The sequence below is a fragment of the Alosa pseudoharengus genome, unplaced genomic scaffold (assembly GCF_046254945.1).
Source record: "Alosa pseudoharengus isolate Yale_2024_CS ecotype anadromous, Long Island Sound unplaced genomic scaffold, YU_APseudo_1.1 YU_APseudo_1.1_scf_16, whole genome shotgun sequence".
In the NCBI taxonomy this organism is placed as follows: Eukaryota; Metazoa; Chordata; class Actinopteri; order Clupeiformes; family Clupeidae; genus Alosa; species Alosa pseudoharengus.
In genome coordinates, this window is record NW_027468630.1 from 35,672,703 (window position 1) to 35,692,477 (window position 19,775).

At 47.6% G+C, this 19,775-nt stretch overlaps 1 protein-coding gene across 7 annotated transcripts in view; it reads right to left on the minus strand.

Annotated features, from left to right (window-relative positions):
* sox6 (SRY-box transcription factor 6) overlaps positions 1–19,775 on the minus strand; it is a 166,047-nt gene that overhangs the window by 105,029 nt on the left and 41,243 nt on the right. For all 7 annotated transcript variants that reach the window (XM_076287879.1, XM_076287876.1, XM_076287878.1 and 4 more), the window contains one exon: positions 3,118–3,370. In XM_076287879.1, coding sequence (XP_076143994.1) covers positions 3,118–3,370 — 253 coding nt within the window. The remainder of the gene's footprint in view (positions 1–3,117; positions 3,371–19,775) is intronic.

The following is a 19,775-nucleotide window of genomic DNA, read 5'->3' on the forward strand; positions in this document are numbered from 1 at the left end:
GAAGGGCTCTGTATGGGGTGGGATGTGAAGAGGGCCATGGGACTGATAATCCCCATAAACACGCAGGAATGCCAAGTACCACAAGAAAGGAAGAGAGAAAGGGTAGGAGGAGAGAGGAAGAGGGAGAGGAGAGAGGGTAGAAAAGCTGAGCAGGTTTGGGGGCTACTGGAGTCTCTCTCTCTCTCTCTCTCTCTCTCACTTTCTACCTTTCTCTCTTTCTCTGTCTTACTCCCCTAGGGCCTGCTGGTGTGCTAGCTGAGGTCTGGGCAGAGAGAGAGGTGGAGAGTGAGTGAGTGAGTGAAGGACGGTGGGCATGGGGGAGGTCGGGTGGAGCTGGAGGGTGCTTGCTGGGTGCAGAGTGGCGCCGGGTAATCTCCTGGCACTGGCTCAGGGCACAGTCCACACACACACACACACACACACACACACACACACACACACACACACACACACACACACAGCAGAGGCATGGAGGAGAGCAATCAATGGATGTAGGGAGGACTCACACCCGGGCCTCTTCTCTCCTGCTCTCACCCTCTTCCCTCCTGTGTAATACACCCAGTCAATCTCTCCGTTGCTCTCTCTGTCAATACAGTGCTCTCTCTCTCTCTCTCTCTCTCTCTCTCTCTCTTTCTGAAGTTCTCTGTCATCTTATTTGTCCTTCACTGACTGCCCCTCCCTCCTAGAGCCTCTGAACACCTGTTTTTTCTTACTTTTTTTTGGAAGATTAGACAGAATATTTAAAGTATAATTAAGAAAACTCCTTAAACGTGTTTGATTTATTTACAATTTATGAACATATAATACTTATATAGTACTGAAATATGTAACAAAGCACAGATATTTGTCATGTTATTCGTGCAACAAGGAATCGCACTGCACAGTGCTTTTAGACACAGTGCAGCTGGGCCGGCACAACAAGCCTCATTAACATATGCAAATGCAACACAAGCATCCACACTCAGAGATCAAATGAAGAGAATTAACTTTTCATAAGGTTTCACTCATTACATGGAGAGGATGTGGAGTGATTGTGGCGCGCACTGACAGACAATGTGGAGAAATTCTTTATCTGAAAGAAAGACCCGACATATAAAAAGAAAAAAATGAGAACAGCCTCTCCAATCATGCTAATCATGCTGTCGTCCAATTAAGATGGGGACGCTGGCGAGCGCCGGACCACCTGAGCAATACTCCTGTCCACATTTACATGTGAGACAGGGGCGGAGAGGAGAGGAGGCCACCCAGCTGATGCACAAAGCGGGCCAGGACAAAGGAGCCGTCCTGGTGTGTGTGTGTGTGTGTGTGTGTGTGTGGTGGTGGTGGTGGTGGGGGGGGGGGTCTTAGACTGCAGTCTTGAGGAGCAGCTAACCCTCTGTGGTAGAGGGCCCCCGTCTGTCTTCCCCCCCGAACCACCTGCCTCTTTCTCTTCAGCCCAGAAGTGCCTGTGCTGCCTCTCCCCCCTCCACGAGCACATCAAAGACGGACTCCTCCTCAAACGCTCACTCACTCCCTCGCTCTCTCTCTCTCTCCTTCGCTCTCTCCCTCAAAGGCCTACAACACGCATGTCCATGCCCCCAATATGTGCGTGTCCACCACACATCACACACACACACATACACACACACACAGAAACACACACACACACACACACTCACACGCAAACACTTGTACAAACACCAACAGTCGTCCATCATCTCCAAATCCCCCTAATCTTCAGCATTGTGGAAACATTGTGGAGATGTTTCCACCATGTTGCAATGGTGGGAACAAACGCCTTTATGCATTCAAGTGACAACCACCATCCCCAACCCCCTCCACCACCACCCACCCCTCACCCCCTGCATCGCAAAGCCAGATGATTGGATTTGGGTGGTGGCAGTGGTGGTGGCGGTGGTGGTGGTGGTGGTGGTGGTGGTGGTGGTGGTGGTGGTGGCGTTCCCAGGCCCACTGCTGTGCATGTGGAGATATCAGTGGCCTTCTCCTGCCTAATTATAACCAGTAAATGGGTTGGGTGCTCCAGACCCCACCCCTACAGAGCTGAGGACCCCATGGGCTTCACAGCATTACACAGCCATGGAGGAAGAGCAGGAGGAGGAGGAGGAGGAGGAGGGAGAGAAGAGGCATAGAGAACTCGCTCTTGCCCGGCACAATGAGAGGCTGTCGGGACTGTGTCCAGGCCCATTGCCTTATGGTCTACTGGGACATCCAGAGAAGGGAGACCGCCCAAATGGGATCAGGTCTGCACACACACACACACACACACACACACACACACACACACACACACACGAGTAGTCTCAAGGACTTTGTTCCCCCTGCTGTATTGTTTCACTATTTATAGATTCATAAAATGTGTCTGACGTGAAATGCAATTCAATACGTTGTTCTCCCTGGCTTTTTTATAGTGCGGATGATCTCAAGACACTTGTGAGGGCTTAAACTTCAAAGACAAGTGCTTGGCACGACGCAAGGTCTTAAGTCTTCATTGAGATTGTTCCGGAGGCTCTGTTCCGACCATGTCCTTGGGAGGGAGATTCCTCAGCACTGGGGGCCTGTGTCTCCACAGCGCCTCGTGACCAAGTGTTGAGAGCTGACTTTGTTGTGGCGAGTCTGTGTAAGCAACAGAGGAAAAGAGGAGTGTGTGCATGTCTGTGTGTGTGTGTGTGTGTGACAGAGAGAGAGAGAGAGAGAGAGAGAGAGAGAGAGAGAGAGAGGAGAAAGGAAGAGAGTAGACAGTAAAATGTGTTCTCAGTTTGTGTCTTGCTATGGGGCCAGGTGCAGCGGTGAAAGTCATGAAAAGTCTTTGCCGAGGTGCAAGGGTGAAAAATCAGACATGGACAAAAGACTGCAGCTGAGTTGCCTCAACCCAGACAATCCACCTTCCTCCACCCCCCCTCAGCGTCAAAGTGGATCAGAAAAACTAGTTCGAAAAATAGTCACTTGTCACTTTCAAACTACTTAAAGTGGAATAAGAATGATGAGGCGGATGACAAATGACTTTGTATGTAAAGCAGTGAGTAGTGCTAAGTGGAGATGTGTGTTGGGCACGTGCTGGTGTGGTCATCTGATGATGGAGGCGAGCGGTGAGATGGAGCTTCTCGTCTGGTCACTCACCATGCGCTGCTGGGCTGACAGCAGATTGTCCCAGTCGGCCTCCGGCGGCACGCTGCTGATAGGGGGCAGTTCCTCGGGGTGGCCTTTGCCGTGCAGCAGGTTGGGCAGGGGCAGGAGGCCGTCTGGGGCTATGGCCATGGCGGCGGCACCCTCCTCCTTCTCCCAGGCCAGCCGGTCCTGGCTCATCATGGCGTCGTCGCCGTCAGGGGCAGAGGCGAACGGGGAGGTTGCTTGTTTGGAAGACATTATTCTGCTGCAAGGGGCAAAACACACAGGAGGCAAGGGAGGTCAAGAACTGGGAGAGTTATGACAAGTTCAGCAAACGATTGACTTCTTGAACCCAACTTATTGCATTTGCGTAATTGACTTGCCCATACGAAAAAAACAAACTGGATGAATTATGTGATCACACACAATAATAACAAACACAGACCATTCCGAGCATGTGAAAGGAAAACAGAGCAGTGGCCAGTGCCAGTCGATGTGCTTATTGCCAATCTGGTGGAAGCATGTAGCGCGAGAGCCATGAACACATGCTGTTGGACGGCATCCTGGACTGGGCTCCCGACTGACTCCGCGTTGGAGGCAAATCAAAAGTTTTCCGAGATCCTATCAATGGTTATCTGCAGCTGGGATGCAAGTGGGCAAGGAGGTCCCTCTTAATCCTTTGTTTAATGTAAATGGACGTGCTGAGCCTGGGTTGGAGTGGTGCCTAGGGCAAGCCCAATCCTCCACCCTGCACATGATTACTGCGCTAAGAGGGTTAGCATACTACATAACACACTCTCATTAAAGAACCCATGCAGCAGCGGACCGGTGTCCCCACACATCCCCACCCCCATCCCACAACCACCGCTGAGCAAAGGCGTTTCTCACAGCCCTGCCACACAGACCCCAACATCACCACCCTCCTACTGTGAAAAGAACTAGCAAAGCACTAATTAATTGAAGTTTACAATTTATGCTTATAGAGATTAGTATAAAAAATGTGTGGTCAATTTATCAAGGTTCTAAAAAAATGACGCATAGTAAAAATGGATGTACAATCCATTGCGGATGGTAAATTGATTTATTTCAAGCAACAAGTACTCATGTAAAATTGGCCAAGCTTTTCTCGTCTTTTTCCCCCTCCTTTCTCCCTCTCTCACTTGAAATTAGCAAATAATTAACGTTTTAGCACGACAGCATTTCTCTAGGCTAATAAATCCTGATTAAAGAGTTTGAAATCGCAGGCTGGTGGCGGAAGACAAAATTTACAAATCTGTCACACGCTTTCATGAATATTGCAATGAAGAGGCCGTCTGACATATCAGGTGCAGAAAAAACTAATGAAGTTAATTCCGATTTAAACAGCAGTTTTACGAGGTAACTTGTGCCTTTTTATGGCTAATTCCTCCCTCCTCACAATTAATAAAGCCGCTCTCACGCTGAGTCCGACAATAAATGAGTTTAATACAGAGCCAGCTAATCTAATTATGCACTTCGTATTAATAAGTGAATCATATGGTGTTCCTACTGATCTGAAGTGGCATGAATGAGCCAGTGTAAATTTACCCATAATCCTTCCTTTTTTCTGTTGCCCTTCCTCTCTCTCTGTCTGTCTGTCTCTTATTTGCTCTCTCTCTCTCACTCTCTCTCTCTCTCATTTTCTCTGTTTTATCTGCACTGGATATCCAGCAATGAAAACATTATGTTAGCACTCCACACCCAGGCTTTTTAGGAGCTGCTATTAGCCAGGGGCTATGGATTTCACTGCCCTCATTTTAATCAACCCGTTTGTTTAGCGTTCACTTGCTCTGTGATTTCTGAGATTTCTCGCTGCTGCGGCCGCCGCCGGCACCGACAAGGAGACACCGGTGCTGCAGCCTTGGCATGGCCAACTGGCCGAGTTGGCACGCACAGAGGGCATGGGCGTTCTAGGTCAAGGGCTGTGGCGCGATAATGTCCTTCCACTACCCGTGGCGAGAGCTGGGAGATAGACAGGGGAGGGGCTGGGTAATGATGGCAGGCCAAGGTGCTCGGGCCTCTATTCCCCCTGGACTCTGCCAAGTCTGCAGCATGGGGTCCGGCAGGGGATGAAAACAAATTTGACACCGGGAGAGATTATTTTAACGGCAAACTGTGAGATAATCTGCTCACGTGTGCACGGCCCTCTCGCTTCCCGGCTCATGAGGGATGTGGCCGTTGCATGATGCTGTCAGGGTGCATTGCGCTCCGATCTCCTAAAGAATGACTACTTCATTTGAAGACGTGCCATCAATTTGCACACTTGGCTGGGTGCTTAAGCTGCCTGGCACTCTCTCTATGAATTGTTAAATACAGTTCATTAAGTGGGTTCAGAGATGTGGTATTGTTTCACAGGGGGATTGCAGAGGAAGAAGGGTCTGCAGTCGAAGTGTACATGCACACATACAGCCACCCCACACACACATGGATCAGTTATCAGAGGCCGAAAGAATATGCATACAATAGCGGGCCATGCTAATCACATGCACTTCGGCAGCTGTACAAACAAGCACAGCCTGTCCGTAACCATGAAGAGCAAGCTAAAGGTGTTTTTTTTTTTTTTGCGACGGGGTACTGTTTTCTTAAGCAAGCCCCAGCCCTCAATTTTAATCAGCCAATAAATTGTTTCCTGCACTTACAGGAAACTGAAAATGATCTTTAAAAAAAAACGGTTCTGGGCGCTAATTGAAAATGTAAATTCAGAGCAAAGTTCAGAGTGCAAAACCCGACGGTGGATGATCACAAGGAGTGATCTGTGTGTGGGGGGAGGGGGGGAGGGGGGGGTTGATGGGCGGGGATCTTAGTTGAAGAGGAGGGAGCGATTCAAGAATCAGCCACATTTCTTATTCATGGACGCAGTGAGACTGGGCCTCCAGCACAACAAGTCCCGTCTTCAATGGAGTGCAAGCGAGACAAAGCACTTCTTTTGTATTACACAGTAAATCAAGCGGTATTATTTTACCTCTAAAATATTCAGTCTCTCAGGCACTTTTACCCCAGTCTCCAGCCATCAGTCAAACTGCTGAGGCATGAGAGAGAGGGATGCAGAGAGAGAAAAAGAGAGAGAGAGAGAGAAAGAGAGAGAGAGAGAGAGAGGCAGTGAGTGGAGCTGACTCCATCCTCCTGTAACATGTGTCTACAGCAATCTTGTTAGAAAATGCAACAGATCTATGCCGGGGCACTGTAACAGTATTTGTCAGCTGGAGTTAATAATTTATTCGGCGAGCTGGCTGGGGGGGCAGTGCTGCCTGTGCGGTGCGGTGTGCTTGTGGAGAGGAGTGCTGGGGTTGTGTGCAGTCGGGCCCTCACCCCACCAGCCCCCGACCCACCCCCACCCCCTACCACTCTGCACTCCCCCGTCAAACATTAGAAGCCTCTGGGGTCAGACCAGAAGAGAATTGGTTAATCGCTCTGCATAGCAACTGCAATATCAATGGGATCTAAGAAAATGCAAGTATTACTATTCCTGTTATATGCACTGGTAATGCTGTCTGATTTGGAAAAGTGTGATTAAAAATATAGAGGAAATACCGGTAAAAGGTGCAGGCAACAGAGGCAAAACCCAGTAAACAAGAGAATTACAGCAACATACATAAACAAACACACAAACAAAAACAATGATCAGATTATGTCTCAACACAGCTAAAAACAACTCAGCTAATCAATAAGTAAGTGAAACTCAGCTAGCCTTTTTCCGTGTTACAAAAAGAGTGGATTGGAGAAGCAAGGGGTGGGCTGGGATGGGTTTAGGGAGTGTTGGCAGAGAGTCTTTGGAGGGGTGGGGGTCATGGGTTGAAAAAAAAGCCCTATATATAGCTGACAATATTGCAGTACATTTAAAGGGATTAAGAGTTCAGTTCTCTGTGTGGCGTCTCATGTGGCTCCCGGAATGCCTTGACTCATGAATTGTTGCAACTGATAATGTTTCATCACGCAACAACCTCCTTTTAATTGGTTAGCATTAGAGGAGCCCCAGCCATCTTCACCCCCTACCTCCCCCCGCCCCATTCCCCAGCCATAGTACTGCTCAGCTTGGCCTCAGAGGTCTCATGACCGAGGCCATGTGTCTGTGGATATCCCATTTCCTCCACCAGCGTAACAAGCTCCGACTCTCTGCCCGCTGTCCCACACTCCAGCAAGCCCTCACCACACACACACAGCTGACCTTTTATAGACAATGGTGATAAGTAAGTGGGTAACGCCCCTCTAGCACACATGCATGCACCCACACACACACACACACACACACACACACACGCACATGAACACACAACCACACTCAACCTATCAGAACCCCAACACGCAGGCCTCCCTAAGCACAGGTCATTCCAGGAGGAAAATATTAGCCTAGTTTTCCATCAACACCAAAAGTTAAATATATGTATGTTCTGTATATATAATATACATTAACAGTGCGAGAGACAGAGGAGTAATTGCACAGACCTCCCCCAGTTAAAAGCACAAGAGGCTCATTGTTCACACGCGTAATGATGGGAAAGCTGAAAATGGCAAAACCTAGCTTATGACAGGGCTTCAAGTTTCCATGGGTAACAGCACACACGCACGACACATACACACACACATACATGTACGCACACACACATGCTCATGCACACACAGGCACACACATGCACTGGCCCACGTGTATAGACATACACGCAGAGGCATACTTCAATGCACGGCACTAATGTGGAAGAAAAGAAAGTCTACAATGAGCCTGTCAATAGTTCCAGAAAGTTTCCGTTTTAATTTTGAAAACGCCTGGTTCAGAAATAGACTTGGGAACACAGGGTGAAATTATCAACACATTAAGTCATGTAAGTTTATGGAGCATTTGGCCAAAATATCACCAAGCACTATTTAAGACCAAAAAACCCAGTACATGCTAGTCGTTTTGCATTGCATACAACAAATTGTACTTGTGGTTATCCCAAAGCATAATAGCTGTGCAATAGTATCATTGCCACTTGGCACTAAAACAGGAAAAATCCCAGCAAATGGCTTTTCATTTAGATAATATCTCTTTCCATCATTATGCTATGGTTAAATCTTCATTTAGCCATTAAAACTGGATAAATAATGTAATTTGTTTTCTTACTGCTTTAGGAGATTTCATGTAATTGCACAAAGGCTAATACAAAGATAACCTAATAAAACAAAATCTGGCTGAAAACAAATTGTCCAGAATTTATCATCTCCTTGTACCATTTTAGTGACTCTACAAAACTAGATGCTAGCAAACAAATAAACCATTCTTGGGAAAAATCAACAAATTAAGTGTCAAACATTTCCAAAATGGTTCATTCAGGCAGTATAGAGTCCATATGAAGCCTATTAGTTAATTTAATAATAGCAAGGATGTAGCAAAGCTGCTCTGACACTGTAGCTAGGAAGAAACAAGAGAGACTGATGGAGACAGAAGCAGAGAGAAGGCCTCTCTCTCTCTCTCACCTTTGGCAGGTGGTAGCGGAGGTTACTGAGGTATAATCACACGGTGTTACCTGACAGCCCCCAACTGCTACATTACTGGCACCGTTTAGCACAATTAAATTATCACCCTCCATTGTGCCTATGCCCCCTCAGAAGAGCTAGATATCCTACCTACAGCACATATTCTCTCTCCCTCTCTCTCAATCTCTTTCTTTCTCTCTCTCTCCCCCCCTCTCCCTCTCCCCCTCTCAGTCAACACTCCACTCTACTTCACAGGGACTCTGGGGCAGCCAGTGCTACACAAGACTTGAGTAAATGAAAATCAATAGAGAGCAACTGCATATTCCCACCCTTAGCACTTCCAAAATGGAGTTAGCGCAAAAAAAGCGACCGAGTACCACAGAGAGGAACAATATGAACTCATAATACTGGCTCTGAATAAGCTGCCAACCTCTTGTGAACCACACAGCACTTGGCACTTCAAATGACAAGTCTAATTCTATTCCATTTTCAATTGAATCGTATGTCAATAATGCTGTGAGAGAATGTCTTTCTGTAGCATTATCCTAGACCAATATACTCACTTGACCAAAAGAAATGGAATTCAACAAGAATGATAGAAAATAACTCAATCATATAGCAAATTCAGCCTTTGGAAATAATAAAAACCAAACTTTGATTTCATGCACGGACACTGAAGTGGACAAGGCTATTATAGATAATAACATTAAATGGCATCAGATGGTTTGAGAAATGTATTAACTTCAAAAAGGTACCTTGAGAGTTGTCCAAATTAATTTGTATAAATTGTTCTTCCATCAATGTTGACCTTACCCACTCCAAACATCAACTCAATTACAGCCCCTCTCCTTAGCCACTCTCTCCCTCCAGATGCAAATTTGGATAAAAAACGCCAACTTAAAAACCTGTTAAAAACTCTCACTCGAAACGGCACTGCAGGGCAAATTACGCCGGCCTCTTTCAAAAGTCCACTTTAGATACTGAGAGGAGCAACGGTAATGACTTTGCTCAGTAAATTATTAGAAATAATATCCTGATTTGGAGGGTTTCATTTTGACAAACATGTCCGTCTTTGATTGGCTGAGCGGCTCTCAGTGCTCGTCCTTGCCCCTGCGCACAACCTGGCGGCAGCGTGACAGCGTTTCGCCGGTCAAGAGCACTCGAGGGCTCAACTCGCTGGTAACAGGTCAATAAACACTCACACGCAGAGCTGGGTGGCACTCTCCGCCGATTCGGCTCCTCTGTCTCGGCCGGCCGCGGCTTCCGAGCTGGATGGCATAACACTTCCTTAGATCTTCAGTGTGTGTGCACACACACACACACACAAACACTCACACCAGCACACACACCAGCGTTGATGTCCCAATCACAAATCGGCTGAGTCTGTGTGCACATCCACAGCGAGAGGCGTGCAGGGCTGAAGCAGATAGTGCTGAGCTGACCAGGGTCCCGCCGACACTACGCTCTGTCTCTCTCTCACTCGCACTCTCACAGCCAAGAGCCCGGCGTGGGGAACTCTCAGACACAAGAAAAAGCTGCTTGTTGTTTTCCCTCTCTCGCTTACTCTCTCACTCTCCCTCCCCCATCTCTCTCTCTCTCTCTCTCTCTTTCGCTCTCTCTCTCTCTCTCTCTCTCTCTCGCTCTCTCACTCTCTTTTCTCTGAACGTGCAGAGGTCTGGGCCTTCTGGGGGATGCAGTTCCCAAAGTGCCTTCTGTCACTGCCGCAGCAGTTAAGCAAACTTTACAGCCAGTCAAGCCATCAACCAACACAGCCTATTTGCTGAGCAACAGTGGAGCTTTGTGGTTTGCCTCACAGTTGACAGTAAGTTATGAGCCCTTTGTGAACGAAAGGGAAGGAAAACAGAGATCGGAATTTGGCAGGAAAATATAATACAGAATTCTCCTGTCTGTGGAACCTGACTTTTTTTTTTTCGTGGAAACAATCAAGCATTGTTGGGGGAAAGAAAAGCAACCCTGACACATGAAATATAGTGGGGGCCCCCTTTTAGGAAAACAGTAAACAAAGCGCCATTCAGGCCAGGTCCTTTCTGTCATTTATAAAGATAGTTTCTTCAGAGCAGTCAAGAGTTTACAGCAGAGGTTCAGATTCAACAAATCAAGTGCAAAGTCTCCCACAGTCTGTGCTGAGCACGCTACTGAGACAACAGAGAATGCCAAGGAGTGTTTGGTGGTGGTGGTGTGTGTGAGTGTGTGAGTGTGTGTGTGTGTGTGTGTGTGTGTGTGTGTGTATGTGTGTGTGTGTGAGTGTGTGAGTGTGTGTGTGTGTGTGTGTGTGTGTGTGTGTGTGTGTATGTGTGTGTGTTGGGGGGGGGCAAGGGCAAAATGTTCTGTCTCACGGAGAGATACAATGAGTATATAGGAGATGGAGACGCGGGAAGGGGGGACCACAGAGAACAGAAAGAAAAGAGAGAGGGGCCCTGAAAAACTTGGAGCGACTCGCCAAAAAAGCAGGAACAATGGCTAATTATGGGGGAGTAATTTTGCGAAGGACAGGAAAGAAGAGACGGACACTGGAGTCACTGAATGGATTATGAAAGGAAGGGCCTATTCTGGCCAGAGGGACCGCGGGAGGAGGAGGACTGGGCCGCTCAGTCTTTCGGACTAGACCTCATGAGGTCATCATTGGCAGCCGGGTTCCTCCCAAAAAAAAAGAAAAAACTTCAGGCTGGTACAACTGCCGCATGGACATCTGGAATGTCGGCGCACACAGTGGCCTGCTTTCTCCGTGGCAATCCTAATTCCTTTCTTTTCCAAAAATAGGAAGCCTCGCCAGCACTGGTCACCCAAATTGGAAAATTTGCAACGTCTAATGAAAAGAAAAGCAGTTTTGTTCCCTCTCATTCTCATCTCATAAATGGATTTCTGTGGAGGGAAGGGGGGGAAAAGAGGAAATTACCTTCAACGCTGCTTTGATTAAGCGGCTCTATTCTTGGGCCTGGGTGGACAACAGCTCATTAGTTACAGTTAGACCCACCCCTAATTCTAATGAGAGATTTTCTTCATTCTTTCTTTTTTTCATCATTTCTTTCATTCTTCTCTGCCTGCTATCCCATTGTCTGTTTCATTTGGTTGAGAATGCCATACAATATCACTGCAAACAGGCCACTTCTCTTTCTTCACTCCCTCGCTCCCTCCCTCCCTCATGGACACACTCTACCTCTCTCTAGTTCTCCTTTTCCTTTACACTCCTCAGGAACACAGAATTAAAAAAAACAAGACTGGAGCAACAGCAGAAGAGAAGAGAGGGAGAAAAAACAGGGGAGTATTCTAACGGCGGCCACATTTCATGTGACACGTCAATTGGAAAATCAAAACAGGGGTAGTTCATTTGCTCCACCCAGATGAGGCTGTGTAAAAGGCCCTGATGAATGGACGGCCAGCCTGGCCACACCTCACAGATTTATGATTAAGCCTTATTATGTCGGGGGAAACTGACATTGATTGCCGATTTGAGCCGCCGCAGCCGATTCATCCGCTCCTGTTGAAAGCAAAGCATGGTCAACAGTGTGTGGAAAAGTGACAGGTTGGTTGTGGGTTTGGAGACGGAGGGGAGGGGGTGTTGGGGAGCTGTTGAATAAAAAGTACAGCCTTACATGAATGCCTGGCACCCGTGTCTGTTTGGAGGTGGTTAAAAGTTACCGTGGAGATTGACGGCCGAAACAAAATTGAGGACAGGAGACAAGGAACATAAAGGCAAACGGGCACCCCTGCCATTGGTCTGAGTAATTGCCCCGGAATCTGGTTCACAGAAGACATGTGCAGGCCCTGTTTTAGCGATGCTAGGCTGGTTTTGCTCAGAAAGCGGCACGACACCCGCCCTCTAAAACAGAATGTGAAACACGGCCTAATAAAATCAGGAGCTGACAGACGTGGTTGAACGGAGCGGTGTGTGTGTGTGTCTGTCTCTGTGTGTGTGTGCGTGTGTGTGTGTGTGTGTGTGTGTGTGTGTGGTGGGGGGGGGGATTGAACTGCACATACATCCTGTCCCGGAGAAGCAGCACATTACTGGATTAGTCGCTGACTGATACAGAAAATGTCTCACCCGTATGTTGCTAACCATGTGTCTGACCGCTCGTCTTTGAGCCTCGGCTACATCCTGGACTTGTCTTCCGCATGAAACAGCACAGTAGTCTCTTAAAAATGTTCCCAACAAACTGGAAAATATTTGCAACTCCAGTTCAGAGAGAAGCAGGAGGAGGAGGAGAAGGAGGAAAGAGAGAGACAGTGAGTGATAGAGACAGAGAAAGCAAAGCGAGAAAGAGAGAGAGAGAGAGAGAGAGAGAAGAAAAAGGAGTGGAATGATTGGTGACTGGCTGGTAGTGCCAATAGGAGGGGAGCTGAGCTGAACTGAGCAGCACTGAGCAGAGAGGCCCCCTCTCCCTCTCTCTCTCTCTCTCTCCCTCCCTCTCTCTCTCTCCCTCTCTGTGTGTAATGCAATCCCCGTCTCAGCCACAGGCCTTTGGTCGTCAGGAGTAGTCATGTTGACTAACACCTTGGTCTGCGACTGGCTCCCCCTCCCCACAGCCTCCTTTGCTTTCTTTTCTTTTCTCTCTCTCCCTCTCGCCCCCTTCTCTTTCTCTCTCATTTTTTTTCCTGGCAATTGCAGACGCATGCATCATGACAGGCTTTCAGAATGAAATCATTAACTAAATTGCTTTCTTAAAAAACCGCAAGTGTGCAACGGGGCTTGTGTATCTGTCTCTGGCCGCCGTCCACGGCGCTCTGGTTCCCATTCGCATGCTCTGGTGCGGCTCTGTTGTGGTCGCCTGCCACCGCAGTCCTTCTGCGCCTCGCGGCTCACGGCTGGGCGCGGGCGGCTGCAGCCGCCCACCGACCGACACTCGCCGGGGCCAATATGAAATAATCGGGTAATCTCAAACTGCTCCTCCACGGCCCCCCTCCCCTGGCCGCGCACAAAGAGGCCCTTTGTTTCCTCGAGCTCCCGGGTCGCCCTAGCCACACGGGTCTCGATCACTAAATCAATCAAAAGCATATTAAACAAATAGAGGTTTCTATTTGAGGTGAATGATTTAAAAGGGCTGGGGAGAGTTCCACTGAACGCTGTGCGCAAACTGAAACCACTACTGTGAAAAGCAAACAATAACGGCACAGTGGCTTTATGCCTGTATTAGTAATAATGACCATTAGGTAATTCTTTTATACATCCTCAGCTAATCCAGTGGCTAAAATTAAATATTAAACCAACACGGGGGAGGGGAAAACTCACATAATGGATTAAGAAAAGATAAAAGTTGAAGAGAAAAATGAACAAGCCGAGAGCATTCAAAAGGTGTATTATCAAAAGAACTGAGGACAGTGCCTGCTCTTTGGTAACATTGTCTCTATCTGACTCAAATAGACTTAAATAACCAAAGCAAATAGCGAAGAGTAAATAGCTAGTGAAGGCCAGACAAATATTGGATATGGACTGAGGCTGTGCGAGATGTGAGATGTGGATCTCCGCACAGCGACAACTCCCTTCTCACCCTCCCTCGCTCCCTCACTTCGTCCTTCTCTCTCTTTTTCTCTCTCCGTGTCTTTTTGCCTTTCTCTTCTACACCCCCCCCCTTACTCCCCTTCTGACACCCCTATCTGTCTCTCACCCGCTCTCTCTCTCTCTGTGCAACACAGCAGATGTGTCTTTCACAGCCTATGGAGTGTGCAACCAATCTGCAAACAATAGCCTGGGCTGACAAAGGTCGACTTTCGCAATATGCCAGTTATCAAGGGGCTGAAAGCCGAAAGGCCACACAGCAAAGCCACGTCCACCACGCATTCTACTCCAACACAGGTCACCTAAGTCTGTGTATTATGTTAGTGGGGCACCTCACTACAATGCTATCTGAGCTTTAAATAAGCTCGTTAACTAAGTTTAAGCCAGCTCTTTGACCTCACGTTAAGCCAACAGTTGGTGTAAACAAGTTCAATCCTATTATCCTAATAATACACACAAAGCCACATACAGTGGCCACAGGCTACAGGTCACTGGACGCTAAAGCCAGCCAGAGCCTTAAACACAGCAGCTAGGCCTTGCATACTCGCCTCAGAGATGTCTCACCTCTGACATCTTTGTGTTCTGAAAGCGTTGTCACAAGTTAATCCACTGGGTCACAGAGGCAGTTTCAAAATACTTGTGCTTACCATTCCCCTTTAAAGACTCTTTAATACTTCGCAACTGTGAAGCACTATGAGGTATAAACTGTGATGTACAGTTTATATTTTTAATAACCAATCACTTTGACACTAGGAAACAATCTGAACCTAAATGAATGTGTTATTATTATTTTAGATGTTTGGTTGGGGCTTGTTTCTTCTGCTGTTGTTCCACTAAACCTCTTTAACTGTTCTTCGCGGCTCACGCTAAGGGAAAACAAACTTATAAATATATCTTTCATGAACAAAACTTTTTAAGTGTTTCCACTTTGAATCGCGACGTGTATAATTCATATGCATGCCGCCTCTTAAAAGCGACAAACAACACATTGGGTTCAGCGCGATGAAAGCATAATGCCAGCAGATGGTCGCTCCCCTTTATTCCAGTGTCACTTTGACAGCAGATCAGTTTTAGGGTAAATATTTAACAGGCAGCCATTTACCCAGATACAATGTGAGTGTGTGTATGTATGTATGTGTGTATGTTTGTGCTTGTGTGTGTGCGTGTGTGCGTGTGTGTGTGTGTGTGTGTGTGTGTGTGTGCAAGGCTGAGCTACAGAGCATGTCAGAAAACACTCCCTCTAGGACTCATTTCTTAGGATGCGCGAAATAAACAAGACACGCGCCGTCATTCTGCCTCATAGGATGTTCACGTCGTTCGTTCATGCCCAAGTGTCTCGCAGCTCCCTCTAAGCATGCTGCACCGCCAAGGCAGTAAAGTGGCTTTTCGAGCATAGGTGATATATACGTTTGAGGAGCCCGGCGCGTCAGCCTCTCACCAGGGCCTGCCCTGGAGACTGAGGTTCCTTGCATCTGTCCGGTTGTTTCTAAAATCCCTCCGCAAACGTCACCGTGGTGCAGTCCAGGAAGCAGGCTGCCTGCTATAAACAGCAGCTCAAGCGCAAGAACTAAAAATAAGTCCAGGGCTTTTTTTTTCTTTTCCTTTTTTTCTCGAAAGACAGTCCTGAATTAAATGCAGCACGAGCCGCACACCAACAATTTATCCGTGAAGCCTGCTACATTGATTTTTACCATTTAAAAGCTCCCAAAGAAAAGGACAAAGTACATGAACTTGGTGAAAAGATGGGAAAAGCAGCCCAAATGCTTGTTTTACGGAAACAGCCACTTCACAGCTCCCTCAGCCCTCTCAAAGCTATCTTTTAGCAGAGACACTTAAGGTTATTCTGCTAATAAGCTTGTTTTTTCTAGCATTATGACTGGCTACAAAATCAGGTATGCTGCAGCGGGAAGGCAAGAGTCAAGTGTAGATTTGCACACTTAAAGTCACTTTAAGGTTTCAGCACTTAAAGAGGAGCTCCACTGAAGGGGGTGGGGGATCAGTGTGGGAGTGTGTGTGTGTATGTGTGTGTGTGTGTGTGTGTGTGTCTGCATGTGTTTGTGTATGTGCATGTATGTGTGTGTGTGTGTCTGTGTGTGTGTGTGTGTGTGTATGTGTGTAACAGAGAGAGGTGTAGGAGCAGCAGCTCAGAAGGTGAGGAGAGGAGTGATTATGTGCTGAATCCACAGGGCATGTCTTCACAAGGACTGGCAGCGTTCCTTCACAGAAAGCCATGTGTCAAAAATTCCCACTTCCCCCTTTTTTCCCTCGTTCTCTCTCACGCCTTCGCCTAGACTGTGACACGCTTCCGCTCTGTCCTAGCAGCCCGGCCGCATTGCCCCTCTCGGGGATTGCGTCACAGCGCGGGGTGGGGGTTGGGGGGTGGGGGTTGTGGTGTGAGGGTTGGGGGGTGGGGGTTGTGATGTGAGGGTTGGGGGTGGGGGTTGGGGCGGTGACACGCGCGTCATGTTGAGTAATTCATAAACACCCTGCGAGGCGGGTGCCAGCGGTGTGGAGGGTGGCAAGGCTGTTTGCCATGGACATGGAGACACTAGCTGTGGGCACCCACCCGCGGCCTCAGCCTCGGCCTCCACCCTGCAGCCGCCCACACTAGTCGGGCACACAGCTGCTGCACCGGCAAAGACCGGTTACACACACACACACACACACACACACACACACTCATGTTCAATCTTACAAATGTTTCACTCTCAGTCACACGCACACACGCACACACACACACACACACAGCTACTGTAACAGACACATACAGAGCAAACACCAACATATCCACACACACACATCCCAATCACTCCACTCCACCCACAAACCCCCCCCCCCCCATACACACACACACACACACACACACAGACTTAAAGAGAGAGAAACAAGCCAGCTCATAATGTGACTGTGTGATTTTTAATTGAGTTCCCCTCCCCGTAGTGCTTACTATTATCTCTGACTAATGGCATGCACTGGACCTCTCTCATTAGCCAAGTGGCTCTCCTCACCGGCCCTCTTGTTTGATACAGTTAGAGTTAATGCACTATGAAAAGCTCACCGAGAGTCATCAGCGATCTGCATATTCAATAACTTCCGTAATTACATGCGCAATTCATCAGATCCTATCTGATTGCAGGGGAGGGGAATGCGCCGAGACCGGGGGAGAAGAGGAGAGGTCTAATTCCTGGAGGACAGAAGTCTAATCACAAAACTAACATGATAATTGAAATCTAAATTGAAAGGCTTGGCTTGCAGTGGGAGAATGTCAGGTAGTGAAAAAGAGATGGGTGGAGAGGGGGAGCGAGTGCATAAGAGTGGGGCGAGCGAGAGAAAAAGAGAGAGAGAGAGGGAGAGGAAGTGCTTGGGGCTGAAGTGTGGCAGAAAAGATTGAAATAGAGAAATGGTGTGAAAGTAAGGCCGTTCTAGTTGGGTAAAGGGGCTAGACAGTGAGTCTCAGGGTGTTCCTCCGCATGTGTGGTCAAGACAGCAGAGTACACTGGAAGGCATCGGCTCTTTCACAAGACAATGCATCTCCTCTACAGTTTCACAAGAACACACCTCAGGACAAAACGTTGCATCATTGGGGTTTGAAGACTGATTTAGAAATGTCAACCCCTGCAACTATCTTTCCACTACCTATTTGTTCTGCAAATGAATTTGAATTCATTTAAAGATCACATTTGTCCCAGACTGACCTGCCTCAGCTGCTGTGTCCATCTTTAGTGTGTCCACTCATTCTTAGTGTGACCTCGGTGTAACTGGGGAGTAGACGTCAGCAGCTGCACACAACCAGCCATGAGCAGCAGCCCTCCTCTGCAGGCGTTTGGCTGGCCAGGCCTGGGTGCTGCCCGCCACACTGACTAAGCTTCCTGTTTTTCAGGCCGCCTCAGTGAGGTAACTGGTCCACTTGCGCCGCATAATACAGCCATTGTTAGCGCCGCACAGCGAAGATGGTTTGTACATTGTATAGGATGCTCAAGACCTCAATTGACTTCCACAGTCCGTCAGAGCTATTCACGGCCCTTGTTTTCTCTAAACACAAGTTAAATTGGACAAATATGACTGGATCATATCTAAGCATGAGTTTAGATTAGGGTGGAAAAAAACAGATAATTCCAAGAATGGAGAAACACAGCTTTTGTATAGGCGGGCTAAACACCTGTGCTTCAGCATCCCAAAAATAGGCCTTTACTTGTGTTTTATCCAGCGAGAACAATTTTTGCCTTCAACATATTCTTATCAAATTAAAGATAATGATGTAAAACATCTCTTTTGAGTCTCAGACATATGCAGCTGACGATGACTTAACTGGATTTTGAGAGGGGTGGAGAAGAAGCAAAAAAAAGAAAATGAAGAATGTGTTTTGATGTGTTTCGAATGCTTTCATTCTTCTGGAAAACAACTTGCGCAGTCTTGCAGCGTGACTAGACAAGCATTATTGTACAGTACACGGGTCTCGGGACTGCAAGCAGGAGGAGGAGGAGGAGGAGGTGGAGGAGGAGGTGGAGGGGAAGAGAGAGAGAGCTCTGGAGTGAGACTCTGCCGTTCTGCTCCCTCCCATCCCCTGACATCCACCAGCCACGGGCTCCACAGCCCCCTCCCCACCCCCGATCTGCTGGATTCATAGTCAGCCCTCAATAACAGTTAATTAGTAATGCCAAATTCATTAACCCGCGTTGCTGTTCCAGCGGCCCCTGCCGTAAATTAGCTTAATGTGAGCAGACATATTCCAGTTGTAATAAGGGGCATAAAATCTGAAGAGAAACACATACACTGAGACCGTAGATCATTGTCTGTGGTGCAGTAGGGGCCTCAGAGGACTATGTGCTCCCTCAGAGAGCCTTGAGTCTCTTTGTTTCCCACAAATGTAAATTCTTTAGTATGTAACATTTCTGTTCATTCTCTATCATTCAGGTTTACAGTTCTGAGCTTTGAGTGTATGGTTTGGCAATGCAAACATTTGTTGTAAAGTAAAATACATTTAAATGACATTTAGAGTATGAAAGAAATCCCTTATGGGTGAATTATATACGTTTTTGTATAGGCTGTTCATACAGCAAGGACATTTGTGTGTGTGTGCCAATGTATGTAAGGGTGAAAAAAGAAAGAGGGAGAAAATGTGCGTGCGTGTGTGAGTGAGTGTGTGTGTGTGTGTGTGTGTGTGTGTGTGTGTGTGTGTGTGTGTGTGTGTGTGTGTGTGTGTGTGCATGTGTACGTGCCGGCCGTTGCACAGCCGTGTTATCTGAGAGAGGGGTGAGGTGCCAGAGACAAATAGAAAAGTGCAGAAAGCTGTTTTCTCCCTCTGCTCCCTCTGCACAGTGGAGAGAGAGAAGAACGAGTGAGAGAGCGAGCGAGAGTGCGAGCGAAAGAGTGAACGAGTGGAGGGGATGGCTGGAGGCAGTCCAAACAGCAACTGACAGCTTCTTCTAATTGGAGAAGTTATTTTTCTTCCAAATCTCTGGCATAAATCTAGTTTGTGTTTATTTAGAGTCAGTTAGGAACAAGTGGGTTTTGGCTGTATGGCACGTTTCCCCCTTTTCACTGAACTGTGTTATTTACCACTCCCCCCCCCCCAACCATTTCTCTTTCTTCCTCACACACACTCTCTCTGTTTTTCCTCCCTCTCTCTTTCTCTCCCTCATTCCCATTCTCCTCCTGTGTGTCTGAAGCCAGACAAGGCTACAGG